Source organism: Megalops cyprinoides, chromosome 19 (genome assembly GCF_013368585.1).
Source record: "Megalops cyprinoides isolate fMegCyp1 chromosome 19, fMegCyp1.pri, whole genome shotgun sequence".
In the NCBI taxonomy this organism is placed as follows: domain Eukaryota; kingdom Metazoa; phylum Chordata; class Actinopteri; order Elopiformes; family Megalopidae; genus Megalops; species Megalops cyprinoides.
The window spans coordinates 14,732,004-14,754,886 of NC_050601.1; the positions used below are offsets into that span (position 1 = coordinate 14,732,004).

A 22,883-nucleotide genomic window follows, 5' to 3' on the forward strand; every position below is an offset into this window, starting at 1 on the left:
TTCTTGAGGAGATCTGGGGTTTTTACAGTCCCAATTCACAGAGAGGCTTTCACTGGCTTTTTCAGTCCAACAGTAGTCCAAACATTGATCTGCTAGTGGACACTACACAGCACACTTCGAGACCAAAAGACATACATCATTTTCATTCATATTTACATAACATGTAGATACACATTCATATATCTTACAGAAGAGGCTACACATGAGTAATTATTGCTGCTAGAGCTTGCCGCTACAAATGAATAAATAATGAGAAAATTTCAAACAAGATCTACTTCCTGTTCCTAATAGGTGTTGTGATTGACAGATGTTCAGCAGCGACTGACCCCTCCTCCAAGAAGCAGAACAGACCATTTCAGACACACCTCCATCTCGATGCATGAAGCCAAGACATGCCCCCCCCACAGCAGGAAAGAAAGTTCCACACAGTCCCCACGATGCTGTACGTATTCTTGTTTGTCAGTTTTTATCTTCAAAGAAATCTCTGGTATGTACAAGTGTGAGTTTCATCATCCCAAGGCTGTCACTGTGCGGAGAGAAGGGAGGTGCCGCCCCCCCCCCCCCCCCTCGTAGTCACGGATCACAGGCGGAGCTGTAGGACTTGAACGCCTCGCCCATCTAAGGCTTCAGCGCAGAAGATCAGAGAGAGCGGGGTCCCCGCAGAGAGTGCGTCAGGCGCACAGAGCAAGGAGATGCAAAAGCTGCCAAATCTTTCAGTGCTTGCACTCTCCTTCCGGTTTCCTTTCACATCCCCCCCCCCCCCCCCCCTCTCTCTCTCTCTCTCTCTCTCTCTCTCTCCTTCTCTTATCCATGCTTCAAACTCCTTTCTCCTGGAATTACCTTTACTGCTTTATCGTTTGCCATTTTTAAAGGAGGAACAAGAACCGGCATCAAAAAAGCACAAGAGGCCGATTGACCAGGTCAGCAGGATTTGAGAGTCCTTTTCCCTTAGTGACAGATTGACGAGTGACACGAGAAGCAAACATAAATGATCTGACACCTTCAAAGGACACCCGGAGGCAGAGGGGCCGTGACAGTGCCCGCGCGGCCTTCAAGTGCACGCCCCCTCCCTCCTCAACGCCTGCCCCACCTCCACCCCACAGAGGAGCCCGCTGATATACACGAGAACAATCTAATTATAACATGTTGTGTCTGAACCCTGAGGACTAGCGGCCAGACGGCCCTCTCTCTCTCTCTCCCGAAGCCTGGCAGTGGAGCCCTGGCACGGTTCATTCGCTGTGCCTGCTGTGTGGGCACCTGTGCGTCAATTGGCCCGTTTCTTTCCCACCCCGGTTTGCTTTGGTCTTCCAGTCGTGAAGCGCTGACAAGCAAGAATACCTATGGTCAGGCTCACATTGATTTACTCTCTGGAGAAAATCAGTACAGCTCCACCACCAAATGTACATATATCGATCTATCTATATGTACATATCAATGCTGTTTGCCTTGAGTATGTTTATTTCAAGATGCTGGCAAATATTTGAATGGATTTATCAATGACAACAAGGTGCTACAACTACACAAGTTAAAAAACACACCATCTGTGTGTTTTAGTCGGAGCACATGTCACCCATGATTACTGCTTTAAATTCTACTGCCTAATATTTGCATGTCTTCAGCAGTTCTCCTATACATAGGTACTGACTATGAGAGTAAGGCTTTGATTCAGTCTAACTGCAATGCACCTAAGCCAGTTTTACATTTCTTTCACAACATTTTTCTGTCATTTCAGTAACTGAACTGAACTCATAGCATGCAAGAAACAAATAAGTAACTTCAATTAGTGACTCATGCTTAAATTTGTTACTCAGAATTAAGTAACAAGTGCATTGCAGTTTGACCAAATAGAAGTCTATGCATTGTGGACGACCCCATACAGAAGCACAAAAAAAAATCTCCAATGGTCATGCGATATGTAGACCTGCATTGACTGATGTCCTTTACATGACTCTCTCAGCGTCCTAGGGTGCATCATGTACTGTATCATCAAGTACTGACGGTGTGGCCCAACTTCACTCTGTGGCCTTACAAAGCTTGAGGAAATTGCACACACAGACGGAAATAGTTTGTGGAGCTGCCAGTCTAAATTAAGATGAACTTAATCCCAGCCCAGGGATGCAGTGTGCAACAGAGTGGCCCAAAGCAGAGGACAAGGAGAACACACGCTCATACTTTTTCTCTTTCTCTCTCTCTTCCTCCTTCTCTCTCTCTCTCTGTCACACACACAAATGCAGGCCCTTTCCTTGGCCCCTGCCATGTTAATGCCACTTTCATTCTCACACTTTGGAGTCAGCAATGTCAATGCTATCTGTTGACGGCTGGGCAAGACTTGACACATCTGCATGTGAGAACTTAAAGCTCCCACAAACCCACAGAAACTATGCACACATAAGGTCTCTCCTCTATGATATGTGACCAATTCCCCAGGTAAGACGGTGTGGCCTTTGCGGTGCCGTTTCCTGCTCGCTGTCTCTCTCCGTTCGGCTCCTGTGGGGTGTGTGCCCCGGAGAGGGGTGGTCCCACCACACACCACCGGCTGAAGACAAGGTGTAAAAAAAACGCAGTGGCAGCATCCAAAACTGGAACACCCCCCCCCCCCTTTCCCCCTAACTCTCACACACAGACTCTAGATTCAGGAAGCAGGTCAAGATGTCCAGCTCAGTTTCTCCCAGATACGGTCAGTCTCGTGGGGGGTAGCCTTGAGGGTTCGGAGGAGCCCAAAGCCTAAAATCTGGTCTGAATCAGGATTGCAGCTAAAATGGTTTTGCTAATTTCCTTGAAGAGACTCAAGTTTCGGATGACAGTGCAACCGAGCAGGACTGCCACTGCTGAGCACTCTCATGATGATGGTGTAGATATCCGCACTGAGCTTCAGGGTGGTATGCAAGTGTGGGGTCTGCATTCAGGTGAATGGGACAGGTATGGGGGTGGGTCCCCATGCTGTTTCTGTGGCTTATGAGCTTTGATGTCTCCAGGCTGCTCCTTGGGTGCTCTGCCTCTTCCTCCCGGTGGGTGTGGTGGGACGCCCCTCCTGGCCTGGGCCTGTGCTTTTTTGTGGGGTGGGGGAGGGGGGCAGGGGAAAAGGTCAAACAGGAGCTCATATCTCCTCTAGGGAATCACAGGGAACCAAGCCTCTCTTCTTCCCACTGCTGAGCTTCAGGAAGCCATTGCTGTCCTCGTTCTTCCCCACACAGATCTAACAGAGAGACAGAACATTAGAGCCAGAGATACAGAGACCAACACCAGAGAGAGAAGAGACAGAGGAGTCAGAGAAACAGAGGAGACAGAGGAGTCAATGATATAAAGAGAGACAGTGGAAGGGTCAATGCGTTAGAAAACAGAAGAGTCACAGATACAGAGGAGAGATACAGCAATCACAGACACTGTGATGAGAGGAAACAAGAGTTCAAGATACGGAGACAGAGAGATTGAGGGAGGAGAGAGAGGAGCCACAGACACAGAGCAACCTTGCTTCATACACGTCTATGTGAGTCTGGTTGTATCTGCATGTAGGCTGACCTGGGACTCTTTCACAGTCATGTGACCTATCTCTTTGTTGCCGTGGATGCCTTGCGTGACCCTCCACACTCGCTCTCCTGGACGCACCCTCTGCACAAAGTTGGCCGGGAAAAAGCCCACCTTGTCTCCACTTTTCCCCTGTGGACAAAAGAAAAAAAGACCCTGGCTTTTCATTGTGACACACTGTCATGATTAACATGTGGCATGAACATACCGTGCATATATTATACTGCATGGTGTTGAGGGGGCAGGCAGAGCATTTTTTCGGTTGAGACATGCAGCTTTGTGAATCTGAGGACACTGTCTGAGTGGTTTTGCAGCATTACATGAGCGTGTGTGTGTGTGTGTGTGTGTGAGTACATGAGTGTGCACCCTCACCCCTCATGTGCCTCCTTCTTTCTGTCCACGTGTATTTATTTATGAACAGATACACCCCCTGCCCCCCACACTTCAGAAAGAAAAAAAAGAATGAGTAAAGCTCATTAGAAATCCAATATAGGGTCATTCTAGGTCAAAGCGTTTTTTTTAGAAAATCCATTGTATTTTACCGTTTACGCACTTTCCACCGATATTGTGTTCTATTTCTGTCCTGCTTGTAAGTTTATTAAAGTGGGACACGCGCTGTGAGCATTTGTATGCAAGCACACACACAAGATCACACAGACACACACAGGCATACACACATACACACACACACACACACACACACACACACACACACACACACAGGGTCATTAATTACTCACCTTCCACCACTCTTCATTTGAGTCATCTGTGACCTGCACACGATCACCAGGACTGAGAGAAAGTGAGAGAGAGATTTGAAGATGACAAGAAAGGCAATTAAAGTTAACACAAAGTACTTTATTTTTACACACACTATCCAAAATGAAAATGTATCCCATCTGGTAATCACTGATATAAAGAATGAATACCAGTAAAGAGAATAAAGGCAGGTGCATTACAGACCACAATAAATCAATAATTTCCAGTTCATGTAACACACTTCATTTAAGCCGCTTGACCCTTGAGATCCCACTCTTTGATGACTTTTCTGCTCTCAGACGTGGCAAACAAAGCCAATTTCGTCACCGGTGACTTATGACACAGCTGGGATCAAATCGAGCCTGTAGTGCTCTGCTTTCTCTCAAGACAAACACCTTGCTAACTGAGCCACTTGGGAACCCCTGGTCTGGCTCTTCTTGACTGCACTGTACTGTGGGTTTGACCCTTCTTGACCATGCAGTACTGTGGGTCTGGCTCATCATGACCATCTTGCACTGTGGCACCGGCCCCTCTCACCTGCACTGAAGAGCACAAGTGTCTGTCCAGCATTACGTGAGGAACGCATGCTGACATCCCCCCAACAGTACAACAGATGGTACATAAGAGTTGCTCTCGTAAGGGCTTCTCTCTTACCTGCATGCTGACGCAGCTCCCCCTCCCTGATGCTCTCCTCAGCACCCCAGCCATCACTCTCTCTATCCTCCTTCTGTCTTTCCTCCCTCCCCATCCTCTGCCTCCCCCTCTCCTTCCCTATCTCCTGAGCTGTACACATTGTCCCAACTCCTCCTCATTTCCACCTTTATCTTCCTCTCTCATCTCTCACTGCTCTTTATCTGTGTCCCCTCCTTCGCACACACGTCTCTTTTCCAGGTTATGTGGGGACTACATGTTGACCTTCAGGGTAATATTGTTCTGAGGTACATCCCAACATGACTGTTTTCATTGGTGATACCATCTCTGTGGCAGTATTTTGCTGTTTTAAGCTTAATGATGTCTCCCCCTTCCAGTTTAAACAGCATTGTGAAAAAGGTACAAACCCACACACACACCCAGACCCAGAACCACACACTCACACACACACACGCACACACACAGCCACATGCACACACTCCCTCTTCTCTTAAAGTTTTACTCACTGCAGCTCCAGGTCGTTCAGTTCTTGTGGCAGGAACTTGTAGAGGGCTACATAAGTGTGGATGGAGTGAACCTCAATCCGTTTGGGAGCCTGTAGAGCACCCAGAGACAGAGGAGGGCAGAAGACATTTGACACATCGATCATCTTCATTACATCAGTGAAAAACAGAAAACTGAGAACTCATACTTTGGTCCAAAAGTGAACATCCCAAATGAAAAATCAAGATAGGAGAACAGAGAGACAGAGACAGAGACAGAGGAACATGAAATGTGAGATTTGGGCTGCTCCTACAGGACCTCTCTGTGTAGCAAAATGGAGCAAGATCACGATGAATAATTAAGACGCTGGCTCCATACCTTCAGTTCCTCTGTTGACTCTACCTTCTCATTTTCCGATGCAGTGAGATCTGAGAAGAAACAGGAGACACAAAGGACGAGTCATTCTGCTATGAATAGGACAATGGTAAGGTTAACTGTCTAAGTCACGTCCTACAGAAACATACACGCATTAAGGACATGGTCAAACCCCCTCCGGAGCAGGAACATCTCTACATAATTGATGGCTATAATAAGGAACCTGATCATAAGCATAGTATATATCATTAAATATGACAGCAGTGATGGGAATGGGTAGATATCACAGGTAATGGGGTCATCTCTCTCCTGCCCTTGCTCCTTGTCCCACTGCTGATGCACAAGGTGGGGGGGGGGGGGGGGGGGGATATGGGACCAGGCTTTTACCTCCAGGGTCCTGGCCTCCCTCCTCCTCTGTACTGCGCTGGCCCTCATCTCTCTCCTCCCCTCCCTCATCCTAAAGTGGCCACAGAGAGAGAGAGAGAGAGAGAGAGAGAGAAGGAGTCAGCAGGGCATGCTGTCATAACACGCTGTTGCACACATCACTGCTAAAGCACGCTGAATATGCTTGTCTGAATATGCGTACTGCCTGCATCTTCCCATGCACTGAGTTATGTGAGGGCATTTATGCAGAAGCTGATATTTGTGAACTTGTTTCAAATGGTCACAGATTTTCTACCATCTATTTCACCGGTTCAAAGTGCACTCTTAGTCATCCTGCGCATCTGCTGCATAAACAAGCACCTCATTGAACAAATACATAAATTCCATAACAAATGCATCATTTTTTTAAATGTCATGTAATCTTTGCTGTTGTTATAGTGGCTGTTACATTATAAATTGATGTTTCTAATTTCAATGTTTATTCTTTCAGAATGTTCACATGTAAAAAGCATTGTTCAGCTTTAAGTTTCCTTTTTTGTATTTTCCTTTGGTGCGTTACATTTTTAAGCAAGCATTGCGATAGGCATTCGCACTTGTACAATGATGTGATAAATGTTGATTTAAATACAAAATACAGAGTCCAAGTTATAAAGCAGACAAACACTAGTCAAGACAGACAGGACTAGAAAATCAAATCAGCTTTAGAGGCCCCCCCAGACTAACTCAAACACAAGCAATAAGAGTCCCAGTCTCCTTCCAGTCCCAGAAAAGTGACCCCCCTCGTACCATGCTGCAGGTGGGCGACTCGGAAACGCTGCCGAAGCTGGAGCGGCTCATTTGCGCCAGGGACGTCCCGTAGCGCAGGGTCTCATACACAGGGTCCACACGTGCCTTCCCAGACTCTGCACACACACACACACACACACACACTGATATTAGGACAAGCCGATCCTGGATCAAATGTTTGGGACAGAATGTGCCCAGAGCTGCACTTTTTTTATTGCTAGCAGAGGGAGGATGTGGAACGCAGGGGATAAATATCAGTGAACCGACACAGATAGGGAATGACCCATTTAGAGAACTGCGAAAATATCCCTAGAAAGCACTTAAGGTGACACCGGAATGGGGGATAGCAGAGAATGGAAGCACTATATTAGTGACGGAGGCGAAGACGTGCTTCATTAGACATGTGGCAGAGGAGAGCAGAAAAAAGGCATTATTGTAGCTATGGAGAAGGTGTGCGGCACACGACGCGACAGTCTTTCCTTCTCTGCGGACACTGCCTGGGTGAGAATAACTGAATCAATGCAGATGATGTACTCTGGAGAAAGCGATCATTGATGACAGCTGACTTTAATAAGATCTAGCAGCCATGACATGAATAATGGATCGGTTATTGTAGCAGGGGTTCAGGGATTTTGCTTTGCTGTGGGATAATGGGACTGTTGTGACAGCAGGCGGGAAGTGGGCGGCAGCTGTGCAGGTGTCCTGGGTAAAGGGTGTCCATTCAGCTTCCTTACCTTTGGTGGTGGACGCCTCCTTGACCACGCCCAGCTGATCGTTGACAAGCATTGGGGAACTGAAGTTCCGTTTGAAAGCTCCGGACTGAGGCAGAAGAAGAGTAGGTGAATGAGACAGAGGGAGAGAGATTCTTTTTTATTTTCCTCTCTTAAAATCTCTATATTAAATGACAAGATAAAGAGCGGTGTAATACACACCATACGCTTGATACAAACCAACAAAACCACAAAAGAATACCAAAAATAAAACAAACAAAACATTTCTACAATTATTGAAAAAAGTTAAAAAAAAAAAGTTTTAATTATTTAAATTAACCCCAGTCATATCAACAGCGGAAGCTCTTCACTATCCACAATACATACTGCTCCTATTGCTGTTTTTGTGTTACGATGCAGGACTTATAACTCAGAGATTTCTGGTTCCATTCCCAGATGGCACACTGCTGTGGTAAAATTGCTTCAGTAAATATCCAGCTGTATAAATGGATAATCTGTCAAATATAAGCTGCGTAAGTCGCTGCTAAGCAAATAATGTAATATAAAAAGCGAAGTCCAGCCGCACATCAACATCAAGCAACAATGGGGTTTTTTAGTCCCCTGTCTCCCCTACCTAGTCTCATGAAATTGTAGTAAAATTTAGACCAAATGCCAATATTTATCAACCATGCAGCCCTCAGTTATGCAGCTGGTAGGGACTGAGATCAAGGGTGGCCTTCCTATTCTGTATGCTGGGACTCACAGTAAACACGATGATTGTCTGGCAGGTTGATAGGGCAGCGTGCATCAATGGCCACAGTTATAGGCCAGCATAGCTGTTATTGTGACTCCGGCCAGAGGGTCAGTTAATGTGATTCTGTTCCTGTTTGTAAATGCAGCTCATAAAATGTAGCCACAGATGTCACCATGGGTGGCACTGTTTGAGTGGTCGGCACTGTAACTGCATCTGTATGATAGCATTCATTTCCATGCTGATGGGCATACATCAGGAGCAAAAGAACACATATTTTGGTCATGTTGGGGCTGTAGTGTATACACCCACAATTCAGTTAATGCATATGATTCTGCAGTACTCTAACACTCCTATAACCCATTACAAGCAGCATGGTGGTGGTCTGTTTTTTAATACTTCTTTTTAATTCAGCCTTCAAATGAATCACGGTTTCTTCAAAGACTAGAACAAAGGACCTTGCCAGGACAAAAAACAGTCAATCGATAAAAAACCTGATCAATTTTCTCCTTTGCTTTAAACTCAGAAAGAGGTCCTCGTACAGCACAAGTTATTTAAACCCTTTCAATGTCCTCCGCCTCACTGGGACTGGCCTTGATTCTCGCATGCTCTGATATCTGCTATAAGGATGTGAGTGAAAAAAAAATGCAATAGCGCAGCATCATATCCAGTGAAATGAGCTCAATAACTCTGGGCAGTGCAGGCTGTCACTCTGTGAGCCTCTGTGTGGGATTTTATGGCCAGACCTATGAAGAATAGCTGACAGCTGCCATTGGTGGAGATGAGACCCCTGAGCAAACTCTTACCCCTTTTCCACTGTCAAGCTGGAACCATGCCAGAGCTAGCTGGAGCCAAAGCTGGCTGACCTAGTATAGAGCAGTTGTAATGCACTGCCCACAGCCAGAGCTGTGGCACATCTAGATAACTGTCTGGACTTTGTCTGTGGTCCAAGGCTGAGGTTTTCCTGAACAAAAACTCGACTCTACATCGCAGTGCTTCCATTTACTTCTAGCTGTATGCTGAGAACAGTGATGTGGCATGCTTCTTTCTCTCTTCTTTATGTCAACAGTTTTGATAACGGCTCCACCAAAAACACATCTTACCAACCGTGTCCACAATTCATTTGCAAGTAGACTAGCACTAATAATGCTAGCAGGCTGAGCTGACAAGTCAGCAAAATAAAAAGTCAACTCCCTGTAACTGCAAAACAAATACAGGAGTTGACTGTATTGGAAAACCACCTAGAACCCGAGCTAAGAGGGTGAACCTGTTTTTAGTTCTAAAGTTAAAAGGCGGTTAAGGCTTAAATTGAACATTGCTGACTGGGTACCTCAAGGATTTAACTGGTGCTTCTGCACTGCACAAGGGTTCTGGTGTGTCCCTGCTCCTGTCTCCACCTCATCTGCTGACATCAATGCTTTAACCCCCTCCCTTCCAAAAGGGTCTGCTGTCTCATATGATTTGAATATACATTCACATCTGTATACATACACTTAGCATAGCCCAAAAGCAATGTTCTACCAAAGTCTAGTGAGCGTCCATCACTCTCAAAACGGTGGAGCGCGGTGAACACAGAGCTGGTCTGCATGTGTCCGTGCCGCGTCACGTCTCAGTGAAAGCTACTCTGCACAGGCAGAATTTCACACTGAATTAGCCGAGGTGGCTGGTGCGGAGAAGGTATCGATTTTCCGACCGGCTTGAGATGAGAGATCTGAGCCTGTCAGGGGGCTGGCGTGGAGGAGAACAAAAGAGCCGAATGGAGAGCTGCGCCTAGCGGCTCGGCGCCGCACCTCGCCTTTGTCTCTCTCGCAGATACTCTTGCGGGTCACTCTCCGCTCTCCCCCTCTGTCAGCTTTATCTGTACCCTTATCCCCGCTTCTGTACCTTTTTAGACAGGCTCCTTTTTCAAAATGCATCTTATTATGTAACTGGGTGTGCTACCCTGCAAGCACAATGACACACCGGACGCTCACACCGAAGGTTTGTCGCATGGGATAAATAGTTTTTCTGAGGCAGAGAACATTATCAGTTGCATGGTGTTCTTATCCAGAGTGGCTTATAGATTACAGTTTTTACCTGTTATCCTTTTATACAGCTGTACATTTTACTGAGTTAAGCACCTTGTCCAAGGGTACAGCGGCAGTGCCCCAGCGGGGAATCAAACCAACAACCTTTTCATTACAACCCCTTCTCCTTACCACTAGCCTACACTGCTGTCCTATTGTACAAACTGTATTCAGCCAGGAGTAGCAAGTTCCTGTGGGTGGATTCCATGCTGTGCTCTTGGCCGGTCTTACCTTGCCGTTGCATGGCTGCTGTGATAGCTCAGAGGAGCACCAGAGATGGGCACCCAGCTTGCAGGCTTTGCAGCGCAAGCCCTGTTTGGAGTTACCTGCACAGGGTGGGGGACCAGGTTAAGACTGCACAGTAAAAAAGGATAACGGATGGAATAACGCCATAAAACCTTCTTTCCTTAGTGCAATGCAAGGGTGAGTGCAAGGGTTAATGAGTCCTGGAACTGATATTAGCATTTCATACTCATACACGCTCATGCACACAACAGGCTGCACTGCTCACACAATGAGCTAATAAATACAATCTTACAAGTTGCTTACTTCAGAGCCTGAAAGGAAACATCAGGTCTGATCAGTGTGTTTTTGTGGTTGCCTCAAAGGAAAGCAGTCTTTGTGGATAAAACTGAGAGGCAACGAGCAGTGGAAGTTAAAAAACGCATTTCAGTCTGAACAGCATAATGTATCTCTAAATCCCCACTGCACATGAATCCAATTCACAAGCCAAAAGGAAAGATGTGAAGAGTGAGAGGGGGTAGTGGCGGGGGAGGGAGGGCGTTTAGAGAGAGTGACATGAAAGGAATAATTAGCTAGAGAAATGAAGAATCAACTGCCGGCCCGGAGAGTGAATGTTCAGTAACTTCAACACACGCTCGTATGCACACACACATACGCACACACACACAATCAAATCTACATTTCTTCCAGTTCAGTGAAAGAAACATTTGTATTCAGCAAAGAAACTGGCATTACATATTAGAAAACAATTATGTGCATGGCTTACTCTACAAATTGATTCGTCATACGCCAATGTAAGCTATAATTGTCCTCTTAGAAGCACGCTCTTTTATACCACTTTCCCAGGCCTGGTCTCATAGTGTCACAGTGTGTGGTGGTGGGTAAGAAGCGGGGCTGGATGGAGTTGGTGACCTACCCACGATCATGTGCTTGCAGAGCTGGCAGTAGGTGGGGCGACGAAACACGTGCTCCTGGAAGCAATGCGTCAACAGCGGGCGGGGCTGGGCGGACGGCTTGGAGGACAGCGACGGGGAGGAGGTGAGGGTGGGGGACTGGGAGCAGAGGGACAGGTTGGGGCTGAGGGAGGGGGAGAGGGAAGGAGAGCAGTCACTGGTCATGGGGGACCCCGGCAGCAGCGGCGGAGACGGGGGCGGGGGGTCGGTCAGGAAGTCTGGGGGAAGGCGGGCGTCGCTGTTGGACCTCTGGAAGAAGTTCTCGACGCTCTTGCTGCGCATGATGGTCTTGAAGGACAGGGAGCGCTTCAGACGCTGCAGCTGCGGGAGGAGAGGGACCGCAGGAGAGAGAGTGGGCAATTTAAGAGCACACAAAAACAGAGAGCGCCACATAGAGGAATGGAGGAATTACTTCACTGCCTAGTGGGTGAAATAATGGCCAGAACTGAGCATTAAGAAAATAACATTTGTAAACAGCATCACACATCATTAGCTCCAATGGCTAAGGATGTAAATAATTAAGTTTGTGCAGCCATATCAGTGAACACTAGCCAATTTGCAGGGCACTCAATTTCAACAAATAAAACAAAGGATTTATTAATCTACGCATAGATTTATTAATCTATACATCTACGCTATGTATGGATTTATCTTATTTGCTGACTTTAATTCCACCTATGCAATGGACTTTGTCCTCAAATTAAGGTAACCTATTTCACAAATTGTTACATTTTCTTGTTTTCACACTACGCCATAAAGTGATATCAGTGACAGGCAAATAACGTAACACTTGTTAAATTGTGTTGCTCAAAGTTAAGGACAAAAAAAGCACTGATCAGACTGAGCGAACAGTTTCATGGAGCCTCATCAGCTCATGTCACCAAATGGCCGTTCTTGCAGATTACCCACAAATCCATGCTCTTTTCACATCTATCAAAAAGGTGCTACAGAAATGCATTCCCATATAAAGGTAAAACTTGACAAATTTTCACTACCCAGCAAAGGCAATCTGTAATTTCATCCTGGGGATCAAGATCACTACTTTGCACATTCCTTTTGAGTTTTAAAAAGAGAAATTCAGCGATTCTTCGAGGTCCATTCATATCTGACGTCCGGTTAATTATACAGAGACATATTTTAAAAAGGCAGTATGCAGCCAATCTTACATCATTAGCTGTCATTGGTGTACCTAACTGAAATTATCCTGAGTAAAATTGATGTGTGTTGCAATACTTTACAGTGTACACGTGATCAGTGGATTAAATTCTTAATCTGTACAGAAACCGAGGACTGAAAATGAGAAAGGCAGAAATGCAGTGGTCATAAATTAGTGTGCTGACGCAAAGCATCAATCAGAGAAAATTAGCATTAGCGTTCATGTAAATGGGACATGTGCCATAATTAAGTCAATTTAGTAAGCTGTTTACGTACATGAGAGAATCCTTATTGACCCTTGCTAAATAAACTGAGTGCACTGAACCAATTACAGACTGCAAAGATATGTACATTTCCTTTCTTTCGCTTGATTCTGTGAGCAAGCAATGGCTGTCGAAGCACTGCAGGGTTATGTGAACTGAATATTTTCTCTCCAGAGACAATATTCAGGCAGGTGATACCTATGTGACATTTTGGCACCTGTCCTGGTCCTCTGGCTAGACAGTTCTTTATCTCAATAATTTGTATCAGATATGGGAAAATACTGTATCCCACTGCGAACTCCACCTGTGGTTCCATTCTACAGTGAAGGCAGGCCCAGATTCTGAGTGTTCAGTTACTGGTTGCATTAGGAAGGAGGACATTAGGAGAGCTGAGAAGTTTCTGCCTGCCTAAAATCTGCAGACTCCTGTGGGGCCCCCTGGGACCCAGCCCCTCAGATTCTGTACCACTCCTTACTGCCCCCCCCCCCCCCCCCCCCAGGGGACCTAGACTCTATTAATAGCTCATGAGACAAAGATCACTCCTTCAATGAACAAACAAATGGCAATTAACTCCAGAGAGTTAAGAGTAACTTTGTACTGTTTATTTTGCAGACTTTTCATACCGAGCAACATGCAGACACCGGAGCCTCGTTTGCAAGTTGTTTGAAGAGGAGGAGATATTTTGGCAGGTGGATAAAAATAACCTACCGAAAGCCTCCCATAGATGAATTAATGATGAAGGCAGACAGAAATGTCCATGGGACATGCTGCTGCACGGCGGTTTATCAGACGAAACAACTCAGCAGCGGGAGCAGGGGGATGGAGAGCGTTCTAAGAAAACAGCCGCATGAAGGCGGATCGTTCATTATACCAGCCACAATGCCTACTTCTGATACAAACTTTATACTTCACCCCTTAGGGACAAAATAATTGTTTCAGCAGTGCTATCAAGAAACAGAGAAAGTAAATGCATTGCTGGTGTATGTGTGTTCTGATCCTATCTCTCTCTCTCTCTTACCCTCTCACAAACACACACACACACACACACAAACATGCATGCACGCACACACAAGCACACGCACATACACACCCCCACATGAGCGTGCGTGTACACACACACACACACACACATACGCATGCACACACGGACATGCACATCTGTGCATGTTCACACACACACACACACACACACACACACACACACACACACACACACAAAAGGTAATCATTTGTTATTTTGCTGGGGCTCTGAGGCCCCCCCCCGGGCTGCCTGCAGCTCTGTGATGAGTAAGACTCCATTAGGGGAGGACTGCAGGTCCCGCAGAGCAGCGGACCGTGACCACACCCTCTCCACACCCCCTCACCTCTCAAGTGTCTTCCCTCTCTCCCCCTGCCTCCCCCTTCCCCCTCCCATTCTGTTTCTCTAACCTCTCATCATTATGTGTTCCTCTCTTCCCTTGTGTGATCATTTTGCCCTTTCAGCTCCCATCTGATGCCTTTTTGCGAGTTTATACGGGAGAGATACATTCTTCAGTGATATTTTTAAGCAATATGCTCTCAGCCCGTAGCCACTGATCAGATGTATTTTACAGTCTCTGACCACACAGCAGTGTTGACATGAGAATGTTTGCACTTTTGTTATATGTAAGGAATATTTATAAATTAGCACAGATAAGAAGCCAATGTTCTGCATTTGCAATACCAGGCCCTAAACCCCTCCCTCCCCATAACCTTTAGATGGTATGACTCAGACCTGTCTTGAATCCTAAAGCATCATATTGCTCACACTGCATCCCCGCCCCCCTTTCCTTCTACTTTATACCTCGGTACTTTTGGCATGCCCGATTACTGTGCAGGTTGACATTCCACGTTGCACGGCAGCCAGTGTCTGCAGGTGTATCTGACAGTCCCCAGCACTGCACCCCCCTCTCTCTCTGCCCCCGCATCTGTTAGGCCGCAGACCCTGGCCCTGACCTATGCAGCGTGGAGCAGACAGCATAGTTCATTGACACACCAGAGCAGGAGGAAAAGGTCAGGAATGAGCTCACTCGGCGTACAGACACGGGGGGGGGACCCCCGCACACCAACTCTCACTTCCTGCGTACACACACTGCGCAGCGGGAACGCAATCTCATTGGTCAACACACCAACTCTCCCACTCCAGGAGAACGGCATCACCATTGCAATAATGAGGAAGATCAGACAATGTGTGATCTGATCCCTGTTAACAAACACGTTGAAAATGGATGCGAGTCCCGTAGATCGTGATATTAGAGAGGGTATTCATAGTTGTGCGTGTTCCCATTTAAATGTAAAGTTCAAACGCACAGACTTCAGACTATTTCTTCTACTGCGTCATGCGGTTTTGCTCAGCCTCCACACAGCTATTGTTAGTGGTGCTGAATTTAAATGAAGACAGAAAGTGAGGGAAACATATCTAGAACGAGAAAGTTAGAGCTGCGCCACACTTTTGTTATGATCACATATCAGGTGACATCGCATCAATCAGGGAGGGGTAGCTGTTTCTGAGTTGAGGCTCTCTGAAAGCGGACGAGATCATTAAAATGAGAGGGGCAGCTCTGTTGTCTAGAAGTGTTTAATGTCATTAGATTAATGTCATTAGTCACAAATATGCATGGCCATAAAACATGTGCTCTGAATCGCTGATGACAAGACACGTTTGCTGAGCCCTGTGAGGATGGTGCCGATGGCGAAAAAACCCGAGTCCGTGACACTCCTTAGCTCCATCCCGTCCCTGCCACATTGATCTGTCGTACACCAACCCGGGCCTGCCGGCTTTGCCACTCCCCCATTATCATCCGATCACAGGCCCCATGCAGCTGTTACAGCAAGAGATATCACTTTGATTTCAACTGTCTGTCATAACTCGTTTTTATGGTTCATTTGTTTGTTTTGTACATGCTTGGCTCCACGGATGAATCTTTGTGATGCATCAATCATTGGCACTGTACTAACTGCACTGAACTAAGAGTGGGGGAAAGACAGATGATAGATGAAGACCATGATAGATGTTCTATATATTCATTTAGGAAAAAGGTGTTAAGAGTTTTCCCCAGTACAGTAAAGTTAACTTTTTTGAAGGTTCATTGTGCATTGAGGGGTTTGGGAAGGTCTAACATTTTTGGGCTTGTGCACTGTCAGCATTGCAGGGTCACTGGAGATCCCATAGCTGGAGTGGATGTATTACACCAATAAACCACCCACTCAACCTCCTTTTCCCTTGGTGGAAATGTCATCTTTCCAGTGAGGAGTCACAGTACTGGTGCCCCCCGCCGTTCCTACCACCCGCCTAAGGCAAAAAAAAACTGCAAGCTGCTTAATGGAAACAGCAGGCAAGTTAAAAACATGAATAGGCTGAAGGAGTGTGTGTGTGTGTGCGTGCGTGTGTGGTGGTTGTGGTGGGGGGGGGGGGGGGCGGGGGGGGTTCTGAATGCAGTTTTCATTGTGTCACAGAAATGACAAGGTTCACACAGAGGGAGTTATTTCTTTGCTGCCATTTGTTGGTGACATCTCATCTGTGCTGATCTGCACATGTGGTCACAGACATGGGCTGCTGCAGTCATCGTAATACCCCACAGTATCACCTGTCTGTCCCTCTAGCATCTTATTGAGCCGTGAGTAAGACAGTGGAGGTTGAAATGAACATCTGCTACCTCTGTGAGTCATAGCTTCTCCCAGCCACTCTAATCAAACACTTATCATCTCTGCTGATCCGGGAGTGGTAACAAAGTATATCATTAATGATTCATTTGTTTATTCGATTATAAAATTGCAGTGGTTCTTGGACAGATTTCCTGTTTGCGTGTCTGCATATGTGTGTGTGTGTGTGTGTGTGTGTGTGTGTGTGTGTGTGTGTGTGTGTCTGTGCATGGCTTGACTGTCAGTGTTGTAGGGGAATACACATAGGAGACATCAGAGAGATTCTCCACCACTCAAAAAAACAGTAACTAATAGGGGACAAATTGTGACATTCACCCCAAAATCAGCACATCTTCCTCTCTACCCATCATCCTTTTTGCCTCTATCTTTTGTAGTAGTATTACTCTCTATGCCTTACCTTTATCTCCCTAACACCACTGACCAGAATTAACTGCCATTTTCCACTCCATGCTCAATGCATTTACAATGCTTTGAGTTTCCTTTGAACTTCCATTCCCTTTCAACTCTTGTCCCTTGATCACCTTGTATAGACGTGTCCAGATTCTTGTCTCCTCATCTCTCTCTCTTCATCTCTTCTTGAGTGCCTCAGTTGCAAAGACTACTATGATATATGTCCCGGAGATTGAGAAACTGCCATCTTGACATCTGCATATCCTCCAGTTCCATCCTCCTCAGCTCCAAGCTCTTCAGTGGGCTCCCGGAGACTGGGAGTAACCCCACAATAGGTTCAACTCTTAGGCTAGCAGTGGAGACATACCCCACTTTGGTTTTTGTCCTGTCACCTTAACAACAGTATGAGGTCTTTAAACATGGTTTAATGGTTTAATTACAACTACAAACACAGTCTTTAAACAAAGGTTCAAAATTATGCTTTAAAACCAAATGATTCCCCTCAATCTTACCCAACCAGTCGTAGATCCCTTCCATGCAGCCTTGCTTCTGTGAGAAGATCCCACTCTCAGTCCTACCACAGAGGTACTCACTGTGGAGAGCTGAGCCATGAGACTGGGCTTGGGTGCCAGGGTTCTGGGGAGCCTGCTCTCTCTCTAGACCATAACCCCCTGAACAGTGATCCCACAACAGAGTAGTTTCTATTAGATCAGCCCTGCTGACAGCCATGCACAAAGCAGGCACCTCAATGAAGAAAAACTCAAGCCCATCTATGACAATTCTCTCCAAGGGCTGTGCCACTTCATCTGCTGTTTTCTTGCCCTTTTCCACTCAAGTAAAACATGTTTCAAAATAACATGATTGGAAGGCATAAAAAAAACAAATCAAAATTTCTTTACCACATGCAAACCCATCTTTACACTGAGGTCACGACAGGGTTCAATGAAAAGGAGGGATAGAGTTACAATATGTACGCTTCTGTACGCACTTCTAGACACCTACAGAGTCATGCAAGGAGTGTTGCCCATGAGACACTATCAGGGTCAGTGACGACAATAAAATCGGTCCTCCACACACTATAGAATCACACGGGAATGCTGTTCTCAATTCCTCTGTAAAATCTGGAATGCAGTCCTATCAGGTATTAAGAAAACATATGATGAATAAGACTCTCCCACACCTTTACCAGTACAATCCACTGCAGTCAGAGAAGAGAGGGCAGGGCACTGGAGCATTGATCCTTGGTCAACACACACCATGACTAGGATGGCGGATGAGTAAACTAATCCTGGATCAACTCTTGGAGTCAGAAAGTCCCCGCAGCTAGGAAATGAGATTGTCTGCACATAACATTTAAGGGGTTATCTCTGTTTGGACTGAAGAGGCATGTCTACCCCACTGTATGCTCTGCCACGCTACCACTAAGCTGCAGAGGCTTTGTGTGATCTTATTAAACAGGTGTCTCCAGCTCTGTTCCAGGGTAGTGCCAAGCCAACAGATTTGGAGCAGTGCATTTCAATAACCCATTTCACTCTGTAGCTTGGCATTTTCCTGCTTAGCTCTTGATCAGTCAGGAATAACGGCACAATTCATTTCAACTGCTCATTCACTGGACAGTCTACTGCAACTATTTTTCATGACTTCAGCCTTCTGTAATAAATTGAGATCAACTCACCTCGATGAATAACTGCAGTACTTGAAGTAACTGGCCACAATGAATTTAATGTGTGGTTGGTTACCGTCTCAGTTGGCTTTTCCAACAGAGCCTTTGGAGTTGACACATTTTTAAAAGTGAAATGTAAAGCAATAAAATAGATAACTTCTGGTATAATGGTCAGGTCTTTTCATACAGCACAGAAAACCTGTTGCCTTCCTGATTCCTTTTTTAACATCCCTATGGCTTTTTTTCAAATTGAATATATCCTTTGGGGCATAAAACTGAATAACCATAACTGGAACAGACAGTTCACTCTGATGTTCTTTTAATGGTGTAGTACATTCTAGCCCCTATAAATAATTTGGCATTGCAATGACCTCTCTGAATTGGATGCCCATTCAAAATTTTTCATCAGGCGCATGACCATAACATTTTCGGTTCAATTTCCATCACAAAGGGAAAACAAGCCTGTTTGTCAAGATTAGTGTTTATTGCTATAGGGGTCTTACAGACTTCAAGAAATTGAATTTCAGTTTTCATGGTCATCTCAGACAACTTAACACCAACAATTTCAGGTAGGTTAGGTGAGTACATTACCTTCATTGTTCATGAGTAAATCAAGGTGTATAAATGGTTTTCACAAAAGAACAGGGTTGGTTGCCATGGAATTCCTAACTATGAAACACAAGGATGCAAGTTTAAATACTCGTCTTGTTGTCTGGAACTCAACCTCCCCTCCCTCACTGTTTTACAATTAATTCAATATCATAACATGTAAATGCCCAGTTTTATCATCTTTTATCCCCAAAGTGGGAAAATCACAACTTTTGTTTACATTACCACTCAGATCATTTTGACTTAAGGCTGGCACATCAGTTTTGCGTTCATTTGTCACATGTGATTAAGAACCGCAGCCAAGTCATTAAAGGAAATGGTATGAAACAAAGGTTTATCCAAGATTATCAGAGTCACAATGCCACCATATACTAATACAATAGCTACATCATAAGTAGTCAATAAAAAGCACAACACTGACATCCACTTGGTCTTACACTTACTCGATATTGTCACAACTCTTGTACAGTGGATGCAGAAGAGCTGCATCTCTACCAGCTAGCTTGCACCTTGACTGGCCAACTATTGAAACTTGGTCATTCAGCACTTCTAACATTGTGACTGTGTATGGTTTTTGCTTTTCTTGTACTCTACCTCACGTGTAAGTCACTTTGGATAAAAGCATCTGCCAAATGATTAAATGTAAATGTAAGAGGAATGCTGGTGGCAATCTACCGCACTCCTCAGATGGTCAGTCTGAGATCTACCAGTCCTGTACACCAGGTTTACCAATCCAATATGTATGTCAAAAGTACTGTTACTGTGATTTCAGAAGACATTTCAGAAATAACTTACACATAGCTGGTGGCCAAATATGATGAGACCAGACAAACACTAAAGATATCATAAGCCTGGGACTATTGTACAAAAAGGTGTAATAAACTTGTAGAACTTGCAGACACGGCACAGTTCATTCCTATGCATTACAAGAATTGTTCGTTTTCTTGAGTTACGAAACAAAATCCAAACGGAGAAACTTCTGTATTTGTCGTTCAGTCACTGAAATATTGTTACTGTAAATACCTTTGAGAAAGTTTGCAAGTTTGGTTTGTAGTGGAAAGATATGTAGTGTAATTTGCGTTTACTTTTTTATTTATTATTTTCATCGGTCTGTTGTTCTCCTTCTTCGTATGTTAGACGTTTGACGGCTTTCATTAATCAGTATCAAAATCTTGCCTAGATAAGGCTGTCAACATTAATAGACAGCTAAAAGTGACAACCGCCCTCCACTAAGTTACGTGTAACTGTAAAATCATCTGTATGTATGTTATTACTCTCAATTCCGTAATTCGAATAATTCAAAAAGCTGTCCATGGTCTGTTTTCTAAAAACAACTTTAAATTGTACTGTGGCTTATTTTGGGAATTGTGTAGATTAGAACGTGCTATCAAAAATCGCCTTCCAGCTCACCAGCCTGCGGTTTTCTTCAGACACACATGGCCACGTCTACAGAGCACAGCTTTTACGCGCTGCAAAATTTTAGAGCGCAGACCTTTAAAAAATGTCCTGTCCGTTATCTGTCCTGTACGAGATCAACGCGCCCCTGTCATACAGACGTTATCATCTGTGTGGGAATAGTGTGCCAAGTCGTACATCCATTCTCGAAAACGGTATTTTGATATTGTCCTGCACTTTGCACAGGCTGTGGTCATCAGCCGTCCTCAGTGTCGACAAAGACCCCATATACAGCCCATAACCGGAATTCAGGTGTGACTACCACCATCCTCAAATGACACCTTTCAATATAGTAGTAAAAATGATATAGGCCTATGAATATATAGGGTATAGACGGTGGGGTATACTATACAAGGTATATATAATAAATATATAGGGTCCACACACGTACTATTTATAATACATATATATAATGCCGTGGGCGGGGTAAATTGTGACAATGTGTTATTAAAGGTCATGCAAGTAGAACGTCAGCATGACTAACAATTCGACTAAGCCTTGGGGATGTATAAATTAAAGATGTATTCCATAATCTTACAAGTCCTGTCACATATACTTCCCGCATGGTCACAATGTATCCTTACATTGTAAATAATCCCAGACATATCACCAAACATAACGAGTCATGTTAAAAATGTTCACCAGTGCAAATATTCAACATTGACTCCATGTGACATGAAAAATCCCTTTTTCCACAGAGAAAAATCATATTTGAACAATCTTTCATATATGAATAAAATTTTAACTCAAAGTATTCTTTCGGAATGTCCTAACTGATAAAGGCGCACGCACTGACTGAATTCAGGGCAATGCTAGGCGTGCTTGTGCTCATTGCATCCAGTTCAATAAAATTATTTGAACAAGCGTGCAGATATTTTCCTCACGTTGCAACTTATTTTTGGGGTATGACAAAGCTTTACATTTTTATAAATAAAGTACAAGAAACAGATCACTGCAAGAAGCACATTATGCAATATCTTGGTTACAGCAATGTTCTCAGCTCTACTTGTAGCAGACAAATGCCTTTTAAACTGTACATGCATCCAATCCATGTTCTCTCTGAACTAACCTAAACAGTACAAACGACCATACGCGTCTTACCACCAGACACACCATTTTGCTCTAATGAGACAAAATGTCAGAATCACCAACTTTTTTATGAATTCGTTTTGAATGCGCATTTTGACTGCGCATTTTGGTTGCATTTCACGCAGAACCAGTGCGTAATGACGGAGCTACCCAAGAAATAAAACATCAAATCGTGTCCAAACGCCAGGAGTCATGGGTGGGACCCGCTCATATGCGCTTGGCTAAAGACACCATTCTCCGAACAGGTGCGACAAATAGACGAGTCCGACCTTACCTTAGATACGGGCTGTATGGACACTGTGCTTGGCGAACGCTGGAGTTCCCGGTTCTGTGGCTCGTTCTCCTTTTCGCTGTTCTCCGTCATCATCAGTTTTGTCGGGACAATTTAAGTCGGAAAGGGTCGGTGGCTAGATGAAGCGGTCTTTTTGTATTCCCTGCGTTAAGGTATTACAGACAAAAATCCGCTGACTACGCCTGACGTTCAAAACATGTGCAGCGCATTTGGGCTAGTTCGTGTTATAAGTGTATGCAGGGAATTTCGATCGTGCTTTTAGCACAAGCCTTCTCCTTTCGCTACGTAGTCTCTGGTGCGCTTTTTCACAGTGGCATTACACGTGGGGTCCTGTAATCCGAATATCTCGCACTGTCTTGCAAACATACATCAACATAAAGAACAATACTCTGTAATGAAAAAAAAATGTTGTTTTATAATTCCAAGGTTTCCGCGGTCCAGGCAGACTTCTTTAATTATAATAACTTCACTGGCACGTAGTTACGATTGCTCTTTGCCACAAGTTCTTTGCTCCTTCGAATCTGATATTCTGAAGAGCCCATGCATCGCATCTGTACCAACAAGCGCGCCTTTGCTGCGCGTTTGATTTAAGGGTAAACC

The 22,883-nt window shown here is 44.9% G+C and overlaps 1 protein-coding gene across 1 annotated transcript; it reads right to left on the minus strand.

Annotated features, from left to right (window-relative positions):
• Positions 1–758: 758 nt before the first annotated feature.
• LOC118795193 (SH3 and cysteine-rich domain-containing protein 2-like) lies at positions 759–22,883 on the minus strand. Its single transcript, XM_036553591.1, has 11 exons — positions 22,266–22,883; positions 11,650–12,007; positions 10,722–10,816; positions 7,698–7,782; positions 6,964–7,079; positions 6,181–6,250; positions 5,797–5,846; positions 5,442–5,530; positions 4,266–4,317; positions 3,520–3,657; positions 759–3,196 (listed from the first exon to the last, which is right to left on the minus strand). Exons 1-11 carry the CDS (start codon positions 22,356–22,358, stop codon positions 3,098–3,100), a joined length of 1,245 nt encoding a protein of 414 aa, XP_036409484.1. The 5' UTR covers positions 22,359–22,883; the 3' UTR covers positions 759–3,097.